General features: G+C 62.9%; 1 protein-coding gene across 9 annotated transcripts in view; it reads right to left on the bottom strand.

Annotated features, from left to right (window-relative positions):
* The window catches only part of ABCA13 (ATP binding cassette subfamily A member 13), a 135,534-nt gene that overhangs the window by 70,748 nt on the left and 48,573 nt on the right, over positions 1-16,213 (bottom strand). For all 9 annotated transcript variants that reach the window (XR_008427056.1, XM_053926087.2, XM_053926080.2 and 6 more), the window contains exons 18-26: positions 14,857-14,947; positions 12,790-12,966; positions 11,294-11,600; positions 8,742-8,856; positions 7,249-7,578; positions 5,717-5,786; positions 4,126-4,257; positions 1,566-1,703; positions 38-218 (exon numbers count right to left, since the gene is read on the bottom strand). Coding sequence is in view for 8 of the 9 variants with exons in the window: in XM_053926087.2 (XP_053782062.1) it covers positions 38-218; positions 1,566-1,703; positions 4,126-4,257; positions 5,717-5,786; positions 7,249-7,578; positions 8,742-8,856; positions 11,294-11,600; positions 12,790-12,966; positions 14,857-14,947 (1,541 nt within the window). In the remaining variant the exon portion in view is untranslated. The remainder of the gene's footprint in view (positions 1-37; positions 219-1,565; positions 1,704-4,125; positions 4,258-5,716; positions 5,787-7,248; positions 7,579-8,741; positions 8,857-11,293; positions 11,601-12,789; positions 12,967-14,856; positions 14,948-16,213) is intronic.

Raw genomic sequence — 16,213 nt, 5'->3', positions numbered from 1 at the left:
TGGGCACCCATGTTCTACGAGGTGGAAGGGGACGCACAGCACGGTGGTCTTCCCGGCGCCGTTGGTCCCCAGCAGGGCGGTGATCTGGCCTCTGTGGAAGGTGAGGGTCAGGTCTCGCACGGCCGCCTGGTGGGGCTGGTACTCCTTGGTCACCGACACCAGGGTGACGCCCGGGGCGCCTTCCTCCTGCGTCTCCTTCCCGGGTGGAGGGGGCAAGCCTGGAGGGAGACAGATGCACCAGAGAGGCCCTCCAACCGCGCAGTGCGGCCCTCCAGCCCCCGGAAGCACGAGATAGCACAGGCTCTTCCCTCACCACAGTCAAGGGGCGAGGGGCAGGGCGGCAGGACTCAGGTGACATCTCTGGCTACAAAGGTCGGTGCCCTTGCACTGCCCGTTTCCTGAGGGGTCAGTGCCTCATGACACCAGGAAGCCATCGCGTTGCAGCACTGACCCGCGGGACGGCCCTCCTGACAGGGCCTGCGCACTCATGGGCCCCGAGTTGTCCTCGGGCAGGGGGGCTCAGGGGGGCCGTGACTGCCGTGCGCAGGGCCCTGCCCCTGCCCTGTCCCCTGGGAGCTGCTCCCCACTGGCAGGGGCAGGGCCATGCCGTCCCCAGGGACTCGCTCAGGTGACCCCCAGCCCTGTGCCTGCCGGCCGCCCGCCTTTGCTCCCACTGTCTACAGGGCTCTCTCAGGACAGGAGCATGGTCAGGCTGACTCACAGTGACCCGAGAAAACCTCCGGGGCATCCTAGCCTGGACGGGGGCCCCGAGGTGGGGCACAGGCAGGAGACAGCGGGTCAGCGGCCCGGGCCGGACCACGGCAGCCGGCTCTCACTCCTGACCGCACCTGAGAGCTGCACCCGTGCCCAGGTGGCTGAGTCCACTGCTCTCAAAGAGAACGACCGGCACCAGACGCCACCACACCCTGCTTGTGCACGGCCTTCCTGGCAGTTGTCACAAGCAGTTCAGAAGCGGCAGACCCCCTTCCCTGCAGACAGGCCACCTGCCCCAGAACCTTCCCTGCTCACGCCATCCTGCCCCAAGAGCCCTGAGCCCAGGCACACTCTTCCCCAACGACTTGCCCCTTTCTCCCCAGGCTCACTGTGTGGCAGCACCCATCTGCCCCCGCAGGGGGCTGCGGGGGGGGAGAAGGCCACGCTGTCCATCCTCTCCACCGGGCCCTGCCTCTGAGGACAGGCGGGAGCCCCAGCCCCAGCCCCTGGTCCTCCCCTGGCCACGCGGCTCAACACACCTTTTCTTTCAGGACGACCCTCGGCCTTGGAGGTTCTGGGCATAAGCCAGCACCCGCCCGCCCAAGAGCACAGCCTACACACGGGGCTGTGACCAACACGGGGCATCGCACCAGGGTCCTGGCCCACTCGGGGACCACTACCAGGGGACTCTCACCACTTGGCCCCGCCCCATCACCCTGTTCCTGAGCCCACGGTGGCCCGTGCAGTGGCGAGGAGACACGCACACAGTCACAAAGGCTCGACTGGAAGGAAACCCAGGGCAGAACCCAGCAGAGGGAAGACACGCGTCCAGTGTGCGGTTGCTCACAAACCTTCAGGGTCGGAGTCCCCGCAGGGGCCGGACCAGCTGGAACACAGACCTCGCTGCCCCTGGGCCGCCAAGCCCCAGGTGCTCCTCCAGTGCAATGCGGTGAAGGGGAAATACCACGGCTTCCTGACACCGAAGGTCCCTGAAAAACAGGACACCAGCCAACTCGGGCCAGCTGCCTCCTTTTTTCTTTTCTTTTTTCCTTGTATCCCCGCCTGAGGGAGTTTTTTCATGCTTTTAGAGAGAGGAAGGGAGAGAGACGTCAATGCGAGAGAGGAGCCTTGATGGGTTGCCTCCCGTACACGCCCCGACCAGGGATCGAACCCACGCCCTTTCCGTGCTCATGGCCGCGCCGCCCAGCCAGGGCGGTCCACCTACTTTCCTGCGCGGCGGAAGATCCCGTGACAGAGCACCCCAACTAATCAACACGAGGTGTCATTCCATGCTAGCTGGCTCCACGCACACCCCACACACGGACAGGGACAACCTGGGGTCCTCACTGTGCTCCCCAGAGTGCAGCCCCCCGGCCCTGCCCCTGCCCCTCGCTCAGCTGCCGCTGTCTCTGTGCACCTTCGACGTTCGCACGGACCACCAGCGAGGACTGAGGCCAGGGAGGACTTGGCCAACTGCACTCCCACAAAGAAGAGCTCGGGGCGCCGGCCTGACCTCCACCATGCCCGCCTCCTTCATCTCAGCCTCCAGCTGGTTCCGCCCGCGTGCTGAGATGGGGGTGGGCTTCCCTGTGACCCCGTCTCTGCTTCCTTCGGCACCCGCTGGAGCTTACGTGTGAGGGCGGCCTCAGCCGCAGGTGACTGAAGACATCAGGCCCCACGTGACGACTAGTTTAGGGCTCCGGCCCTCAAGCAGAGGAGAGACAGCCCCTCCCACGTCCCGGTCAGAGGCTCACAGTGACTGCGTGCAGGCAAGCACCACACTAGCGTCCGGCGCAGCACTCGCCCTGTGACCGTCGGCCTCCGTCCCCCAGACGCACAGGCTGACGCCCGAGCCCCCAGGTGCATGTGTTTGGAGGAGGAGTCTTCCAAGGGACAGTTCAGGTTGAATGCCATCCCCAGGGTGGGCGCTGACCCCACACGGCTGTGTCCTCGTAAGAAGAGGAGAGGACACACACACCGAGGGACGGCCCTGTGGGGACACCGGGGGACGGCCACGCCTGCCTCAGACCGCGGACGCCCCGATCGCGGACGCCCTGCGCGACCACCCTGCTGCGTGCGGACAGACGTGTGGCCGCAGCTCCTCCAGCGTCGCGGGAGCCTTGCCCGGCGGACCCTCTCTCTCACTGCCCCCCCTCGGAGCCCGACGCAGCAGCCCGCCAGAGGGACAGGAGGGAACCTGGACCAAAGACGAGAGTGGGGAGGGGCAGACACACGCCCCCTCGGCGCTCTCCACCTGCAGTGAGCTGACCCCTTGTCTACCTCCTGCGGGCACCTGGCCCCCTTTATCGCAAAGACACAGCCTCCACCACTCTGGGCAGCCGCAGCCTCCACCACTCTGGGCAGCCGAGGTGACTTCCCTGCCGCTCCCTTTGTCCGCCCAGGAGGACAGAGCCCAAGGCTGTCGCATCTGGCCTGCAGCAGAACTACCGAATCAGGTTCTTTCTGCCGAAATCAGGCCAGTCTGCCCCCCAAGCACACCTCCCCCCACTATGCGGCTGTGTGCACCCCCAGGTTCATGTTCTTCGTTTGTTAAATTGGTTAGCATTTAAAAACCCCAAAATACAAAATACATGGTCACTTCTTACAGCTTAATTAAGTTACAGGAGAAGTGAATGATTAAAGCAGAAAATTAAAAACAGAAAAAATGTTGCATAAATCCACAAAAATGTTTAAAAATGTTTTAACTATTAAGAGATGTGTTTTTAAAATTAGATTTCAGAATTCTGTCATTTTACTTATTTTTATAAGCTTGATTTAAACTGTTATGATGGAAAACGCTACCGATTTTTACCACTCGCATCTTCGGTGTTCGGAAAGGCATTCCCTATCTTTAAAAATTACACCTGTTCTACTTACTCATTATTTGCTGGGATATTTATTTCTGATGAACTTATGAACAAGTCTAACTTTCTGTCCCTAATAGGTCGGCGGAGTCATGTGCCCTTTCTCGCTGATTAAAAATGCACACGGTACCACAGAGGGAGTCACCGATTGCGGCGGGTTGGCCACTGAACTTCCTGCTGACCCATCTGTCACCACCTGAGACCCCCACTGTGCTGGCCCTTGCCGGTGTCACCACCTGAGACCCCCACTGTGCTGGCCCTTGCCGGTGTCACCACCTGAGACCCCCACTGTGCTGGCCCTTGCCGGTGTCACCACCTGAGACCCCCACTGTGCTGGCCCTTGCCAGTGTCTAGAACAGCTTCGTCTCAGCAGCAGCCGCCACCCGCTGCCGGCACCTTCCAGGACTGTTGCACCCCGTCAGTCACTAACTCGTCTGTCTGTGCCTCTCTCGCTCCCCCTGGTGCCGCAACGCATCGTGACAGCACAGGAGTTTGCGGGCTGGTTTTCCAGCTCCGTCTCCCACCTCACGGAGTGGGGCATTCTCACCAGGAATCAGGTTGCTCAGGTACCATCCACAGAGAAAGTAGAGGCCCGAGTCCAGCAGAATCACCCAGCACACCCCGGCGAACGTCACGCCCACTGGCTCCGGGGACTGGTCCACGTTGCCCCACTGGACCCCTGGAGGGAGGGAGGGAGGGGGGCAGAGTCAGAGCGAGTGGGGCGAGGGGGGCCGGTCAGTGCTGCGGCCTCCAGCGGGAGCGAACGGCAGGCCAAGGCTGCGGGTCAGATTCTTCAAAGGAGCGTCCGCTCGTTCGTCTCGCACTTGATTCAGTGACACGGGTGGAGTGACCATCGACATTTTAACGTCTGACGTTTAAATGTTTAAAGCTTGCTTTACTTAGTTTAGAGCAAATAAGCATGTTATTAAAAGAAGAGGAAGAAGAAGGCTCCTTGAGCATCCGAAGTCTAAATTATATTATTCTCTCCTCTCTTAGAAAACCTATAAACAGGTCATAGAAAACCTGGGGTGGAAAAGAATCATTATTCCCTACATTTGCAACGTATTGCTGGACTGAAGCATAATTTGAGCAGGACACCCCGCCCCCTCTACTGTCCGGTGGAACCAGCCTAGAGCTCATGAAGTAAACGCTTTGACACCGTGTGTCCGTCAGAGTTGACTCCGAATATTCAAAGGCGCCTCGGTAGCCCCGTGTCTCCTCTGCCCTCCTGACCTGCCCGGGTGACCAGCCCCAGGCACACGGGAGGGCAGCACGGGGTCTCTCTCTCCTCCCCCAGCCCCCGCCCTCTCTCAGCACGGCACCGCACTCGGAACTCAGAGTGGCCCGCCAGGGTTTGCGGAAACGTCTGAGAACTCCACCGCCAGGGCCGAGTTCACGGGCCAGTTTCCAAAGGCTGGATGGAGTGGGGAGTGGGGGTGCAGTCACTGCGTGTATTTTACCTGTGAGTGGTCACAAAAACACATGAACACGTAAACACAAAGACTGCATGAACACGTAAGAAATACGTCTGTCCTGGCTTAAGAAGTTAGTTGTCAAAATCTCCATGTAAGTGAAAATTACTGACAACCAACTTCTAGAATGTCATTTTAGGCTGAATTAATAGGGATAAAGTGTACACAGAGTAAAGGCGATGATCGCCCTCTGTCCACACCCGTCAAAGCTGTGTCTGCGCTGTGGCCTTCCGGAAGGATCCAGGAAGTCCAGGGTGAGGATGAGAGCTGACGCGTATGTGAGCAGCCGACACAGGAGAGAGTCAGAAAGAGAGGCTGGGAAAGGCGGCTGAGGTTCGGGAGACAGGCCAGCGGGTAACGCCCCGCACACGGGGCACGCGTGCGCACCCGTCTCGGAAGAGTGTGGAAGGGCGCTAAGTTGCCACGGGCGCTGGGGTGTCACGAGGATTAGCTGGCGGGCTGACCAGATGGCGGCTGACCCACGGGCACATGGCATTCCTGACTGTGCCTAAAACCAGGGCAACCGGACATGGGTGGCGGCACCAGGTCTCGATCCACACGCTCTGCTCTGTGAGGAAGACTTTCCACTGTCCTGCCTGCCACGGGGCGATACATCTCCAAAACCCCGAACCACGAGAGTCGCTTTTTGAAAGTGCGCCTTCTCACCTGCCTCCTGCCCCTCCAGGAACGTGATGAGAAACACTCCCTGCCCGAAGGCGGTGGTGGAGAAGAGGCACTGCGGGGCGTGGAGAGAAGAACAGCAAAAACAGCTGGTCAGCACACAGCGGGCCGCAAGCCCACAGCGCTGCCTCCAGACGTTCCGCGGTGGTGGCAGAGTGCGGCTCCCCAACGCCTCGCCCGTTGTCAGCCCGCGGGGGAACGCGGCAGCGAGCTCGTGTTCCACGCTAAAAGGAACTATTTCTCCTTGCGGGGTGCCTGAGGGGCCCTAAATCCCAGTGTGCTGCACCCGGACACGGCTGCGTGCAGCAGGGAACGTGGGCAGAGCCTTTACGACTCAGCGGGTCCCCAGCGAGCAGCAGGTGGGAGGCACAGCACACACTGTTCTGCCCCGGAAAGTGCCCAAGGGAAACCTGTTCCACTTCCAGGGCGGAGCTCCCCCCGTCTGGGAAAAGCCGTGGGAAGCATCTCATGTTGAATGTGTAACGTGCTCGAGTTGGACCCTTTCCTTGCTGGGACACATAAAAAGGAATTGAGACCTTGTAGGCGTGGAGCCCTCGGGCTGCCCGTGCCCCTTTTCCTACGACCAGGTCTATCTGGGGCCCCAAATGGCCAGGGGGGCTTCAATCTCTCTGAAACACCGGACAGGCACTGACCCAGAAGCGTGGGCTGTGCGTTTTTACAGGTGTGGCAGAAGCTGGCCACACGACAGGCACGGAGCGGTGCACCAATCGCTGACGGGACAGGACCGCCCGTTGCGGACCAGTGCGTGCGCGCTTGGCTGGTGGGAAGCACCGGGCCAAGGGCTCCCTGACGCCGGAGAAAAGCACCTGGGCTGTCAGAGAACGGTTTCACCACACGGCTCGGAAGGAGCCAAGGAGGGGCCCTTCCCCATGAGGGAGGACACAGCAGCCCCCGGAGGAGCTCACCCAACCCTGTGCAGCCTGGCACCGGCGCTTACGGCTCTGGCCTAGCTCATCTCACCAGCCATCTACTCAGCCCCGCTGTCGCCGCGCATCCCTGCCCCGTGGCCGGCACTGCGCTGCCAGGCGAGGGTCGTACCGAAGTCCCTGTCCTCGCCCAGTGTCCTGCTGCAGCCCTGAACGCCCTCTGACGCTGTCTCGGGAGGCACACTGTCGGCGGGTGAGCGACTCACGGAGAGGCTTTTCCACTTAAGGTGGTGCGATTCGTGACGCCTCGGGGAAAATGCTTACTTTTTGCTCCTGCAATCGCTATGGAAATCCCTTTCTTTCCACGCATGAAGCAGAGACTGAAACCCTAGGCTTCCCGGTCGGTGCCAGCAACTGCCCTGAGAGCCCACACCAGACAGGCCCGTCACACGAGCCACACCCGTACCCTGGGCTGTCCTCCCCCTCCGCCAAAACTGCTGCCGGTTCCCTGAGCTCCCCACGGCCCGGCTCGCTCCTGCAGGTGGCGGGAGGACGGTGCAGCCGACACCACGTCCACGGGGAGCTGGGTGCTGAAAGGGGCGGGCGCTGACAGCCCAGAGGTCCACCTACCAGACACGTCTGTGCCGCAGCGCCCAGCCGGCTGCGCAGCACCAGCAGGACGATGTAGGGCAGGAAGCTGGTCACGTACAGCAGCCCGCTGCAGAGCGCAGCCGTGCTGGCCCGGCGGAAGAGCGCGCTCAGCAAGTAACTCAGCATGATCACCGACACCCCGAAGTCCAGGAGGAAGAGGAAGACCACGAGGGCATCGCTGTAGGCGAAGATGCCGCTGGTCTTCAGGACGACCGCCAGGACAGCGCTGCTGACGGCCACCACCGCCGCGTTCTCCAGGAACCAGGCCAGGAAGTGGGTGCCGGGGTGCACCCCCATCATGCTCAGGTACTGTGGGAGAAGGAAGGGAGCCCCCTGGTTAGCCCAGCAGGGGGCGCGGAGGGAGGAGGGTCAGAGAGACGGGCGTGGGGGGGTGGGGGAGAAGGCTGCGGGATGGGCGAGCAGTGCGGAGAGCGCCGTGCTGGCCGGCCCACGGGACACCAGGGCAGTGCACAGGGCGCTTCCTCCAGCAGCCCCGATTCCACTCTCGGGGGGCCCTCACAGAGGAGGCCACCCCCAGCTCAGGGCAGGGAGAACCGAGGCAGGCGCGGCCGGGAAGGCCCAGAGCGGGTCCCAGGCCTCAGGCGGATGGGCTGCGGGCTGGTGGGTCTGCTCGTCCGTGTCTTCAGCTCCATGTTTTGGTGTTTTCCATTTGGGTGGAGGTTTTGTTTTATAAAGACAGAGAGAAACGAAGGGGCCAGGCTCTTCCCTAGGTCTGGGGGCCACTGCTGGGCGTCACAGGCGTTCTGCTGAGTGACTCAGTTCGAAGTCACACGATCGAATGGATTTGCCCACTGGCCCCACCGCTGGCTCGGCGGGAACGTCACACTGTCTCTGAGCATTATCAACAATGACTTCCGGCAGTGGCAGCCAGGCGGCGCCCAGTGGGGCTCGCGTCACCCCAGGCCCTCGGCCCAGCGGCCCAGGGGGGTCGGGGCAGAAACCGGGTCGGCAGCGAGTCGGCTGTACGATGGTAGCTACGTGCACAGCAGAGGCAAGTGGCCCCTGAAACCGAGGACAAGCTCACTGCCCCCACCCCCGCTCCTCACGGCAGCAAACGACACGGGAGCGGATGACCTGTGCCCGCTGCCTCATGGCCTCCCTCTCCTGAGGGCTAAAGGGGGAGGCGGGTTTTTCCAGATGCTTCCATGAACTTTCTTGCTTAAGAGCAGTGTTGATCGTCTGCACGTTGACGACGTCAGGGGAACAGCAGCAAGGCTGAGCTGGAGGAGTCCCAGCCATGAGCTACAGCGGGAAGCCGACCTCTGTGTCGCTCTGGGTGGGCTGAAAACTGCGGAATGAGCCCCGCGGGCTTCCGTCCTTCATCTTCTCCTGCGAGACGGTGCACCTGCTCCACACTGGCGGGTGTCAGACCCACGGCCACTTCCCCGGGACCGGCTCAGCAGAGGGGCAGCGGAGGAACCCCCTCTCGGGTGAGCTCGAGGGCTACTCACCCCTTCTAACTGGATCTCCCGCTCGTACACCAGCTGTCGGACCATGCTGGCCACAGACACCAACCATGCCAGCATCATGATCAGGGGGAAGAAGAAGCCCACGTTGTTCAGGAACCTGGGGGCACAAGCCAGGGGACACGTGAGGGCCCGTGCGGCGGCCCTGCTCGGAGTCCGGCCGCGGTCAGCTCCATGCCGGGCACATCTCACCAGGCCCTCGCGGGCCACGGAGCGCTGCCAGGCACACCGCCGCACTGCTTGGCGCTGAGCGGGGCAGGACGCTCTCCGGTGTCCCAGTTCACCGTCCCTCAGCCACACTGCCCCCGTGGTCTCCAGCACCACGCCCAGCAGAGCAGGCGGGCGGCAGGAAACCGCGGTCACTCACTCTTGCCTGCCATGTCCCCCTTGAACCGTGACTGTTATCTCTGCTCAGTCCACGGTTCCCACAGACCAAAGACGATCGTCACCTATAGGGCGCGTGACAACTGGCAGTTGAGAGTGTCCCTTTCTGTCTCTCTGACACTCACTTTTCAACCCACTGCCCGGGGCTTCTCCGCACGCACACCTGGTGTGGCTCATCTAGGGCCACGACCGCGCCAGAAACCCAACGGGAAGGAGCTCCTCCACCATCTTCCTTCTTGACTTCTCAGCTGTGTGTGGTCTGTGGACCTTTCCCTCCCGCCCTCCCTTCCACCTGCTGTCTCCTCCCCCCGCAGCCCCTCCAACGAGGGCACTCCCCCTGCCCCTGGGCCTCCGACCCCATACCCTCTGAGCACGGGGGTCACACGTCCGTCACGTGCTCACCACGGAGTCGACCACAGTCCTGCATCCCGGGGGGGGGGGGGGGGGGGCACTTAAAATAAGCCAGAAAAGACAGACATGTGGAACCGAATGTGAAGCGTGCAGGAACAGCTTCAGCAGCAGTGGGGACACTGTGTCCTGTGGGGTGGCCAGCCAGGCACCTGGGGACGGAGCAGGGCAGCTGTAAGAGAGGCACCGCTTCGCTGCCTCTGGCGGAGAAGGCCACACGGACATCGGGCAGCCTGACTGACCAGCAACCCCCGCCCCCGGCCCGGCCGGGACAGCGTCCACGCGGCTCTGCCACACGTGAGAGCGTGAAGGGCAGCGACATTTAACGGGTCAGTTTCTCAGCCCCCCCAGGTGGCGTCACCATGCGATTAAGAGTGTCAGGCCCCTCGGGGGCACGGGGACAGGCCGGGAGGAGCGTCCCAGGGCGCAGAGCTCCGAGGATAAACGGGAATGGAAGCTTCAGCTGAGCACAGTAGCCACGACCAAATGGAGAAGAAGGGCGTTTAATGAGTTCACCTGGAGAACATCCCAAGGAAAAGCAGCGACAAAAATGTGCACGTCCAGGCCCCTCGCCCGTCTGCCTGGGTCAAGCTGGTATTGTCTTGAAGACAGGAGCTTGACCCTTCGAGCGTGAATTCATCACCCCTTCGCTCCGGACTTCTCCCAGGACAAATCAACGCCCAGGTGCCCGACGCCCAGAGCTGCCACTCAACCCCCAGCAGGCTCGCGGTCCCTCCCTGGCCCAGCAGCCCTGCTGGGCCCACTGACCGACGGCACCCACACGCCCTGCGGGAAGCCCCAGGCGGCCTGCAGAGAAAGAAACACCCTCTGTGCCCTGGAACCTCCCACAGCGCTGCTGCCTCCGCGTCTGACAACCTCCGCAAGCCGCCGCCCTACTCCTCCGAGCGGCGCGTTAACCCTAGAAGTTCTTTGCTTTCACGAAGAACAGTGCTGTCCTGCGAGAGCCGCCCACGAGTCCCGGGGCTGAAGGGACGTGAGGTTTGACACGGCCCCACTCCGCCCAGCCCAGCATCCTTCAGACGCGCTTCCCCCGCGTGTGCCCTGGAAACAGGTCCCGCGGGCTGCTACCAGGTGCCAAGTGAGCGAGGCGCGGTGGGGGGTGGGGGGGAGACACATGAGTTCAGACTGAGAAGTGCGCCGTCAAACCGTGCTGAGCAGACCTGTTTCCCGGAGGAACCGCTCTGCGGCTCCCCTTCCCCCCGCCAGCCAGCCGCTCCAGCCCTCCACAGCCGGCCCGCTCTCTGCCCCGTCGCCACCTCCCCCCCCCCCCCGCCCCCTGCCCCACGGTCTCCCGACAAGGGTCCTCACCCACCTCCAGCCCACGGAGCCTGCGGCCTCTGTGGGTCACGCTCCGCCGCCCGCCACAGGCGGGGCACCCATATCCCACGCATCTGTTCGGAGGAGGACGCAGCCCTTTTCCGCCCCCCAGTCCACCAGGCGGCATCGGGGATCAGACAGGCAGAGCCCCAGCAGACACTGTGCCCCCAGTTGGTCGGAAGGGCCTTTGAAGCCACCTGCTGTCCAACGCAGAGCCCCTGGGTCACATCATCTCAACACCCGTCCTCCCCGGGGAGCTCAGGCGCAGGAGGCGTGCACCCTAAGACACTGAGGAGCGGACAGGCGTCTTCCGCGAGCCCTGGGACCCATGCGGAGAAGCTGTAGGACAGCCCACCGGAGCCTCGCGCTGTGCGTGGACACGGGGCTGGCAGGGGCGCGGGACTCACAGGTCGCTGCTGTGGCAGGGGTAGGGGATGGCCTGCGCCTGCACGGCCGGGCCCGCGGCCTCCCGCCCGGTCTGCTCCAGGACCACGGCTCTCTCGATCATGTCTTGCAGCGGGGCGAAGACGTAGTTGTACTTGAACCCAGCAGCCGGCAGGCTCTGAGGGTGGAACTTCCAGAACGGGTTTCTCACCGAGTCGGTCCTCATGCTGTACAGGACACTGGTCCGGATGGTGTAGGTGAGGTGGGGCGGCAGCCGGGTGGGGTCTGCCCCGGAGCTGCTGCCCACTGAGGACGTGTTGAAGATGACGCCTAATGGGGGGGGGGGGGGGGGGCGGCAGGCCCGTCACCACCGGAGCATCGCACGCTGTCAGCAAGGCTTGCAGTGGGGAGGCTGGATAGGTGGGGTTCTGCTGAGCCCTCTCCCCGGGCGGCTGGGGGGTGCGGTGGTGCACCCCAAGGAGGTGTCACCAACTGTCAGGGTTACCCAGACAACTGGCAGGAAGCAGAGACAGGCCTGCCCAGTTCCCAGGCCAGCCTCTCTTTCACTTAACAAAACCATACTGTGGCATCGCTAATACAAATTATTTGTTTTGCATTTTTCAGGACTTGAAAAATGCCACAAGGCGGCTGAGTAATCTGGCCTCTCCTCTCTGGGACGGCAGGCGCCTCCCTGGGAACTGCTGTTCTGGGGGCCGTCGCTCCATGCGTGGACACTGGGTTCCACACCCTGCCAGGTGCAGTCCCCGAGTTCTATGCTGAGGGCCAGCTGTGGGCTGAGCTGTGCCTCCCCCAGCTTATGTTTTGGAACCCTGGCCCCTACTTCAGAGATGGCTTATGTGGGGGCAGGGTCTTTGCAGGGGGCATCAGGGGCCCTAACCTGACCCATGTCGTTGCAAGGAGGGGAGCCAGACCCAGGCCTGGGTGGGGGGGCAGGGGGAGAGAAGGGGCGCAGGCAGCAGGCGGCCGTCGGCACACCAAGGAGGGTGGTGGTGGGCCCCACCCTGCCGACACGCGGATCCCGGGCTCTGGGCTATGAGACACAGTCCTGCGGTCTGTGTCCCCAGCCGACTAATAGAGCCGAGTGACGGCAGTCCGACACATGAGGGCACAGACAAGCATCAGAGTGAGCGGGAGGACACGTGTCCTTCTCTGAGACCAGCCAGCAGTGAGCCGATGGCGCCGATGGGCTGAGGCCTTCCTCCCACTCACCCCGGGGGCGGCACAGCGCTGTGTTGCAGTGCGGGTGGCCCTTGCGCCAGGAAACGCATAACTCGCCCTGGGGGACTGAACCACAGCACCACCCGGCACCCCAGTAACAGACATGGTGAGCGACACTGGGCCGAGGATGGCGGGAGCCACCTCGGTGTGAGGCCCTCTTCCCACCGCCCAGTGCGGTGGGTCTGCCCGACTCTGCTCTGTGTGGAAGGGATGCCTTTCTCTCTGAGCCACGTGAGGCACACGCAGGGGCCCGGGAGCACGGCTGCCACTGGGCACTTACTGGCCAAGAAACTGTTCTTCCGCATGAGCTCCCGTGCTGCAGCCTCCAGGACGGCAACGGACTCCAGCCCCCGGAAGCGGTTCAGCGCCACGCAGGAGGACAGGTTGACCAGGATGTGGCCCAGGTTGAGGACACGGGAGGTGCCCACGCGGCTCAGCATCCTACCCAGGATCCCTCCTGAGGACAGGAACATACAGACATGGCAGCACCCCCGGCACAGCAGCTCCCACCCCCACAGTGGACACCGTGCAAACGCCCGGGACGCGCAGCTCACTCCCTCCGGGGGGAAGCGCACTCCCAAGACGCAAACTGCCCATGTGTGAACTGGCTGCTCACCAGCTGAGCGTGCCTGCCCCTTCCACAGCCACCCCGTGACGCAGACACTCCCACATAGGTGGAGGGGGACGGCTGACTCACACAGGGGTGGTCGGTGGGGACACGGGAGGGAAGGGAGAGCAGCCTGGGCGGCAGGAAGTGGCTGTCACCCAGAGCGTGGCAAACACGTTACTGTTCAAGCCAGACCTGAGCGATTCTAAAGCGCGTCCCTTCCTGGAAGCCGGCCTGCGCCACAGCCGGTCGCTTGCTAGCACTGACTTCCCACAGGCAGCTGTGCCGGGACACGTGGCGGCATGGAGGGAGCCGTCCCGCCCCGGCTTCTGCGTTTGAGCAGCAGGGTACAGCTGAGGCTGGACGTGAAAGCACTCCCAGGACGAGACGCCGGGGAGGGCTCAGCGTCTCTGCTCTGGTGTCAGGAGGAGCTGGGTCACAGGACAGAGACACGGAGAAGCCAACGACCCCAGGAAAGCCAGTGTGGGGAGAACGCCCGGGACGCCCCCAGTAGGAAAGCAGGGGCCAAAGTTCACCAAGGGCGCAGTGGCGGGGTCTGTGGAGGAATCAAGTCCCCCAGGCTTGCTCTGGCCAGGGCCACCCAGCAGGAGAGGCCCCCCGGACCGCCCAGGGGTCCATCACGGCGTCAGCAAAGGTGAGTGAGCAGGGGTGGAGGGCCCCTCACCGCGTCGGGCAAGCCTCACACACCAGGGCTCCGGCCACCCTGCCCCGAGGCCCCGTTCTTTAACAAGACCTGCGGAGACTCTTGCTCGGTACTTCATGAGAAAGTAAGAGAGTTCATCAAGATGTGACCACACACGAAAACACACCCACAACACACACACACACACAGCAAATCACAAAGCTGTGCAGACGGAACCAGTGTGGGCCCCTCGCCGGGCCCTGGGGACCTGCCTCTTCTAGTCTCCGGGAGCTGGTGGACGTCAGCTTCTGGCCACAGCTTCCTCTCAAAAAGCACCCATGGGACAGAGGGGTGGCCAGGAGCCCCCACCCAGCCCCAAGTCTGTCCGAGCAAAACCATCGACTGGGAGACATCAGGACAGAAACAGACGGAGGCCTGGTGACAGGACTGGGCCGGCCGAGCGCCTGCCCGACACCCTGTCCAGACATGCCCACCCAGCCCCGGACTCCCGGGGGTGCGGGAGGCAGTGCTGAGCCCCGGACAGACCCTCGGGCTCACGGCCTGCACCCGTGGAAGAGCCGCGTGCCCCGTGGTCACTTGGTGGACCCGAACTCCGCGTTTTCAAATCAGTGTAACTGCTTTCGAGCGGCTACCAGCTCCAAACTATTAACTCGCTTCACAAAGTGGGTTCACAGCTCGCAGGTCTCGTGCTCACATCAGAAGCCTGCCTTTCAACCACCTCCTTTACTGGTCAAGCCTGATCGGCCAATCAGACGCCCCAGGCAGGAACGTCTGCAGACAGCGAGCCCGGACGCACAGGCCGCGGCGTGTCAGCGTGCCCAGACACCTCGTGGCCAAAGGGTGAGCCACCCACCTACGCCTGCATTTACTCTTACACACCCACACTCGCACAGGTGCACTCACACACCCATACGTACACTGACTCTTACACTCACACATACGGAGACATACACAGACACTCTCACACACACTTGCATACACAAGTTCACACCACACCCTTACAAATGTGCACGCCCACACCGACACGCACACTTGCACTTACACACATGTGCAAGTGCACACCCACACTCACTCACCGTACGTCTGGAGCCTTTCCGTCAGCTGGTCTACGTCGACGCGTAGCTGGGTCTCTACAAACCTCCTCACGAATCTGCTTCTCAGGGCCTCCTGCGGGGAGAGCAGACAGCTGAGCAACAACGGCCGCACCACTTTCCCTGGAGCGGGTCCTGCCGGGTGCACCCACGGTCTGGTATGTGCGAGGACCGTGGGAAGAGAGGCGCAAAAACACCACCGCAAGCCACAGGCGGCATGGCCTCTGGAAACAGAGGCAGCGGTGACGACAGCACCGGCCACCGCTGTGCTGATGCTGAAAGCGAAGGGACGACACGGTGACTTCTGGGCAAAGCGTCCAGCCGGACCTTCACTCTTCTGCAGGCCAGCCACAAGGGGGTCACGTCACCAAGCCCTGCAGACAGGGCTCAGCCTTTCCCCAACCCCCGAATCCGGTGACGCGGTCGCCACGGGAAGCGCCCTCCACACCCTCCTGGGACCCCAGAGTCCCCGTCTCACACAACAGTGCCTGTGGCCACGGCAGCCGCAGCGGAGCCCTGCTCAGGGTCTGCACTGCTCTCCACCCGACTCGCGACAGAGAAGGTCTGCTCGGCCCCCACGACGGTGAGTTAGTCCAGGAGCAAACAAGTTAAAGGTGGCACGGCCACAGTCACAGCTGGCACTTACACAGGGGGCCACCGTGGCAGGAGCGAGGCACCAGGGCCCCTGCCGTGCCCTGAGGTCCATCTCGTTTGCCCGGGGTCACCCCCAGCTCAGGGGCTCCTGGCCCAGGGCCACCACGCCAGGCCCATCCCGGGAGCACAGGGTCCTCTGACCAGGACCCAGCTCGATGACAACTACACTGCAGGGCCACCCTCGGTGCTGGCCCTCCCTCCCTCGCAGCCAGGAAACCCAGGGCCCAGGAGAGCTCAGGGGCCAGTGCGCAGGCACACGGCCTGCGGGCAGGGGGTGAGGCCCAGCTGTCCTGGCCCTGAGCGCTCCCCACACCTTGAACTTCTCAGGGGGTGCACGAGAAGCAAGCCCGACAGGAACCGCGATGTGGGCCCCTCTGCTCGCCCATCAGACATCAGGCAGGTCCGAGCCACACGAGCACCCCAAAGCTGTGACGTGACCATGACGCCCCTCGGTGACACCTGCGGTCAGTGGCCGCAGGCTCCGAAGCAGTCGGGCCTGTAAATCACTCACACCACAGCCCACTGACTTTGGAACGCGTTATACTTTCAATCCAGAATACGGGGAAATGATCGCTGGTCACGTTAACAGACCTACAGTCGGAAACTTTACAAAACACTCAAAAAGGCATTGGAATTGACACGGAATGTCAAGCATAGGAAACTAGTAATTCATTATTAATAACATCCT

Source organism: Desmodus rotundus, chromosome 6 (genome assembly GCF_022682495.2).
Source record: "Desmodus rotundus isolate HL8 chromosome 6, HLdesRot8A.1, whole genome shotgun sequence".
Lineage (NCBI taxonomy): Eukaryota > Metazoa > Chordata > Mammalia > Chiroptera > Phyllostomidae > Desmodus > Desmodus rotundus.
This window is presented reverse-complemented; position numbering and strand designations above follow the sequence as displayed.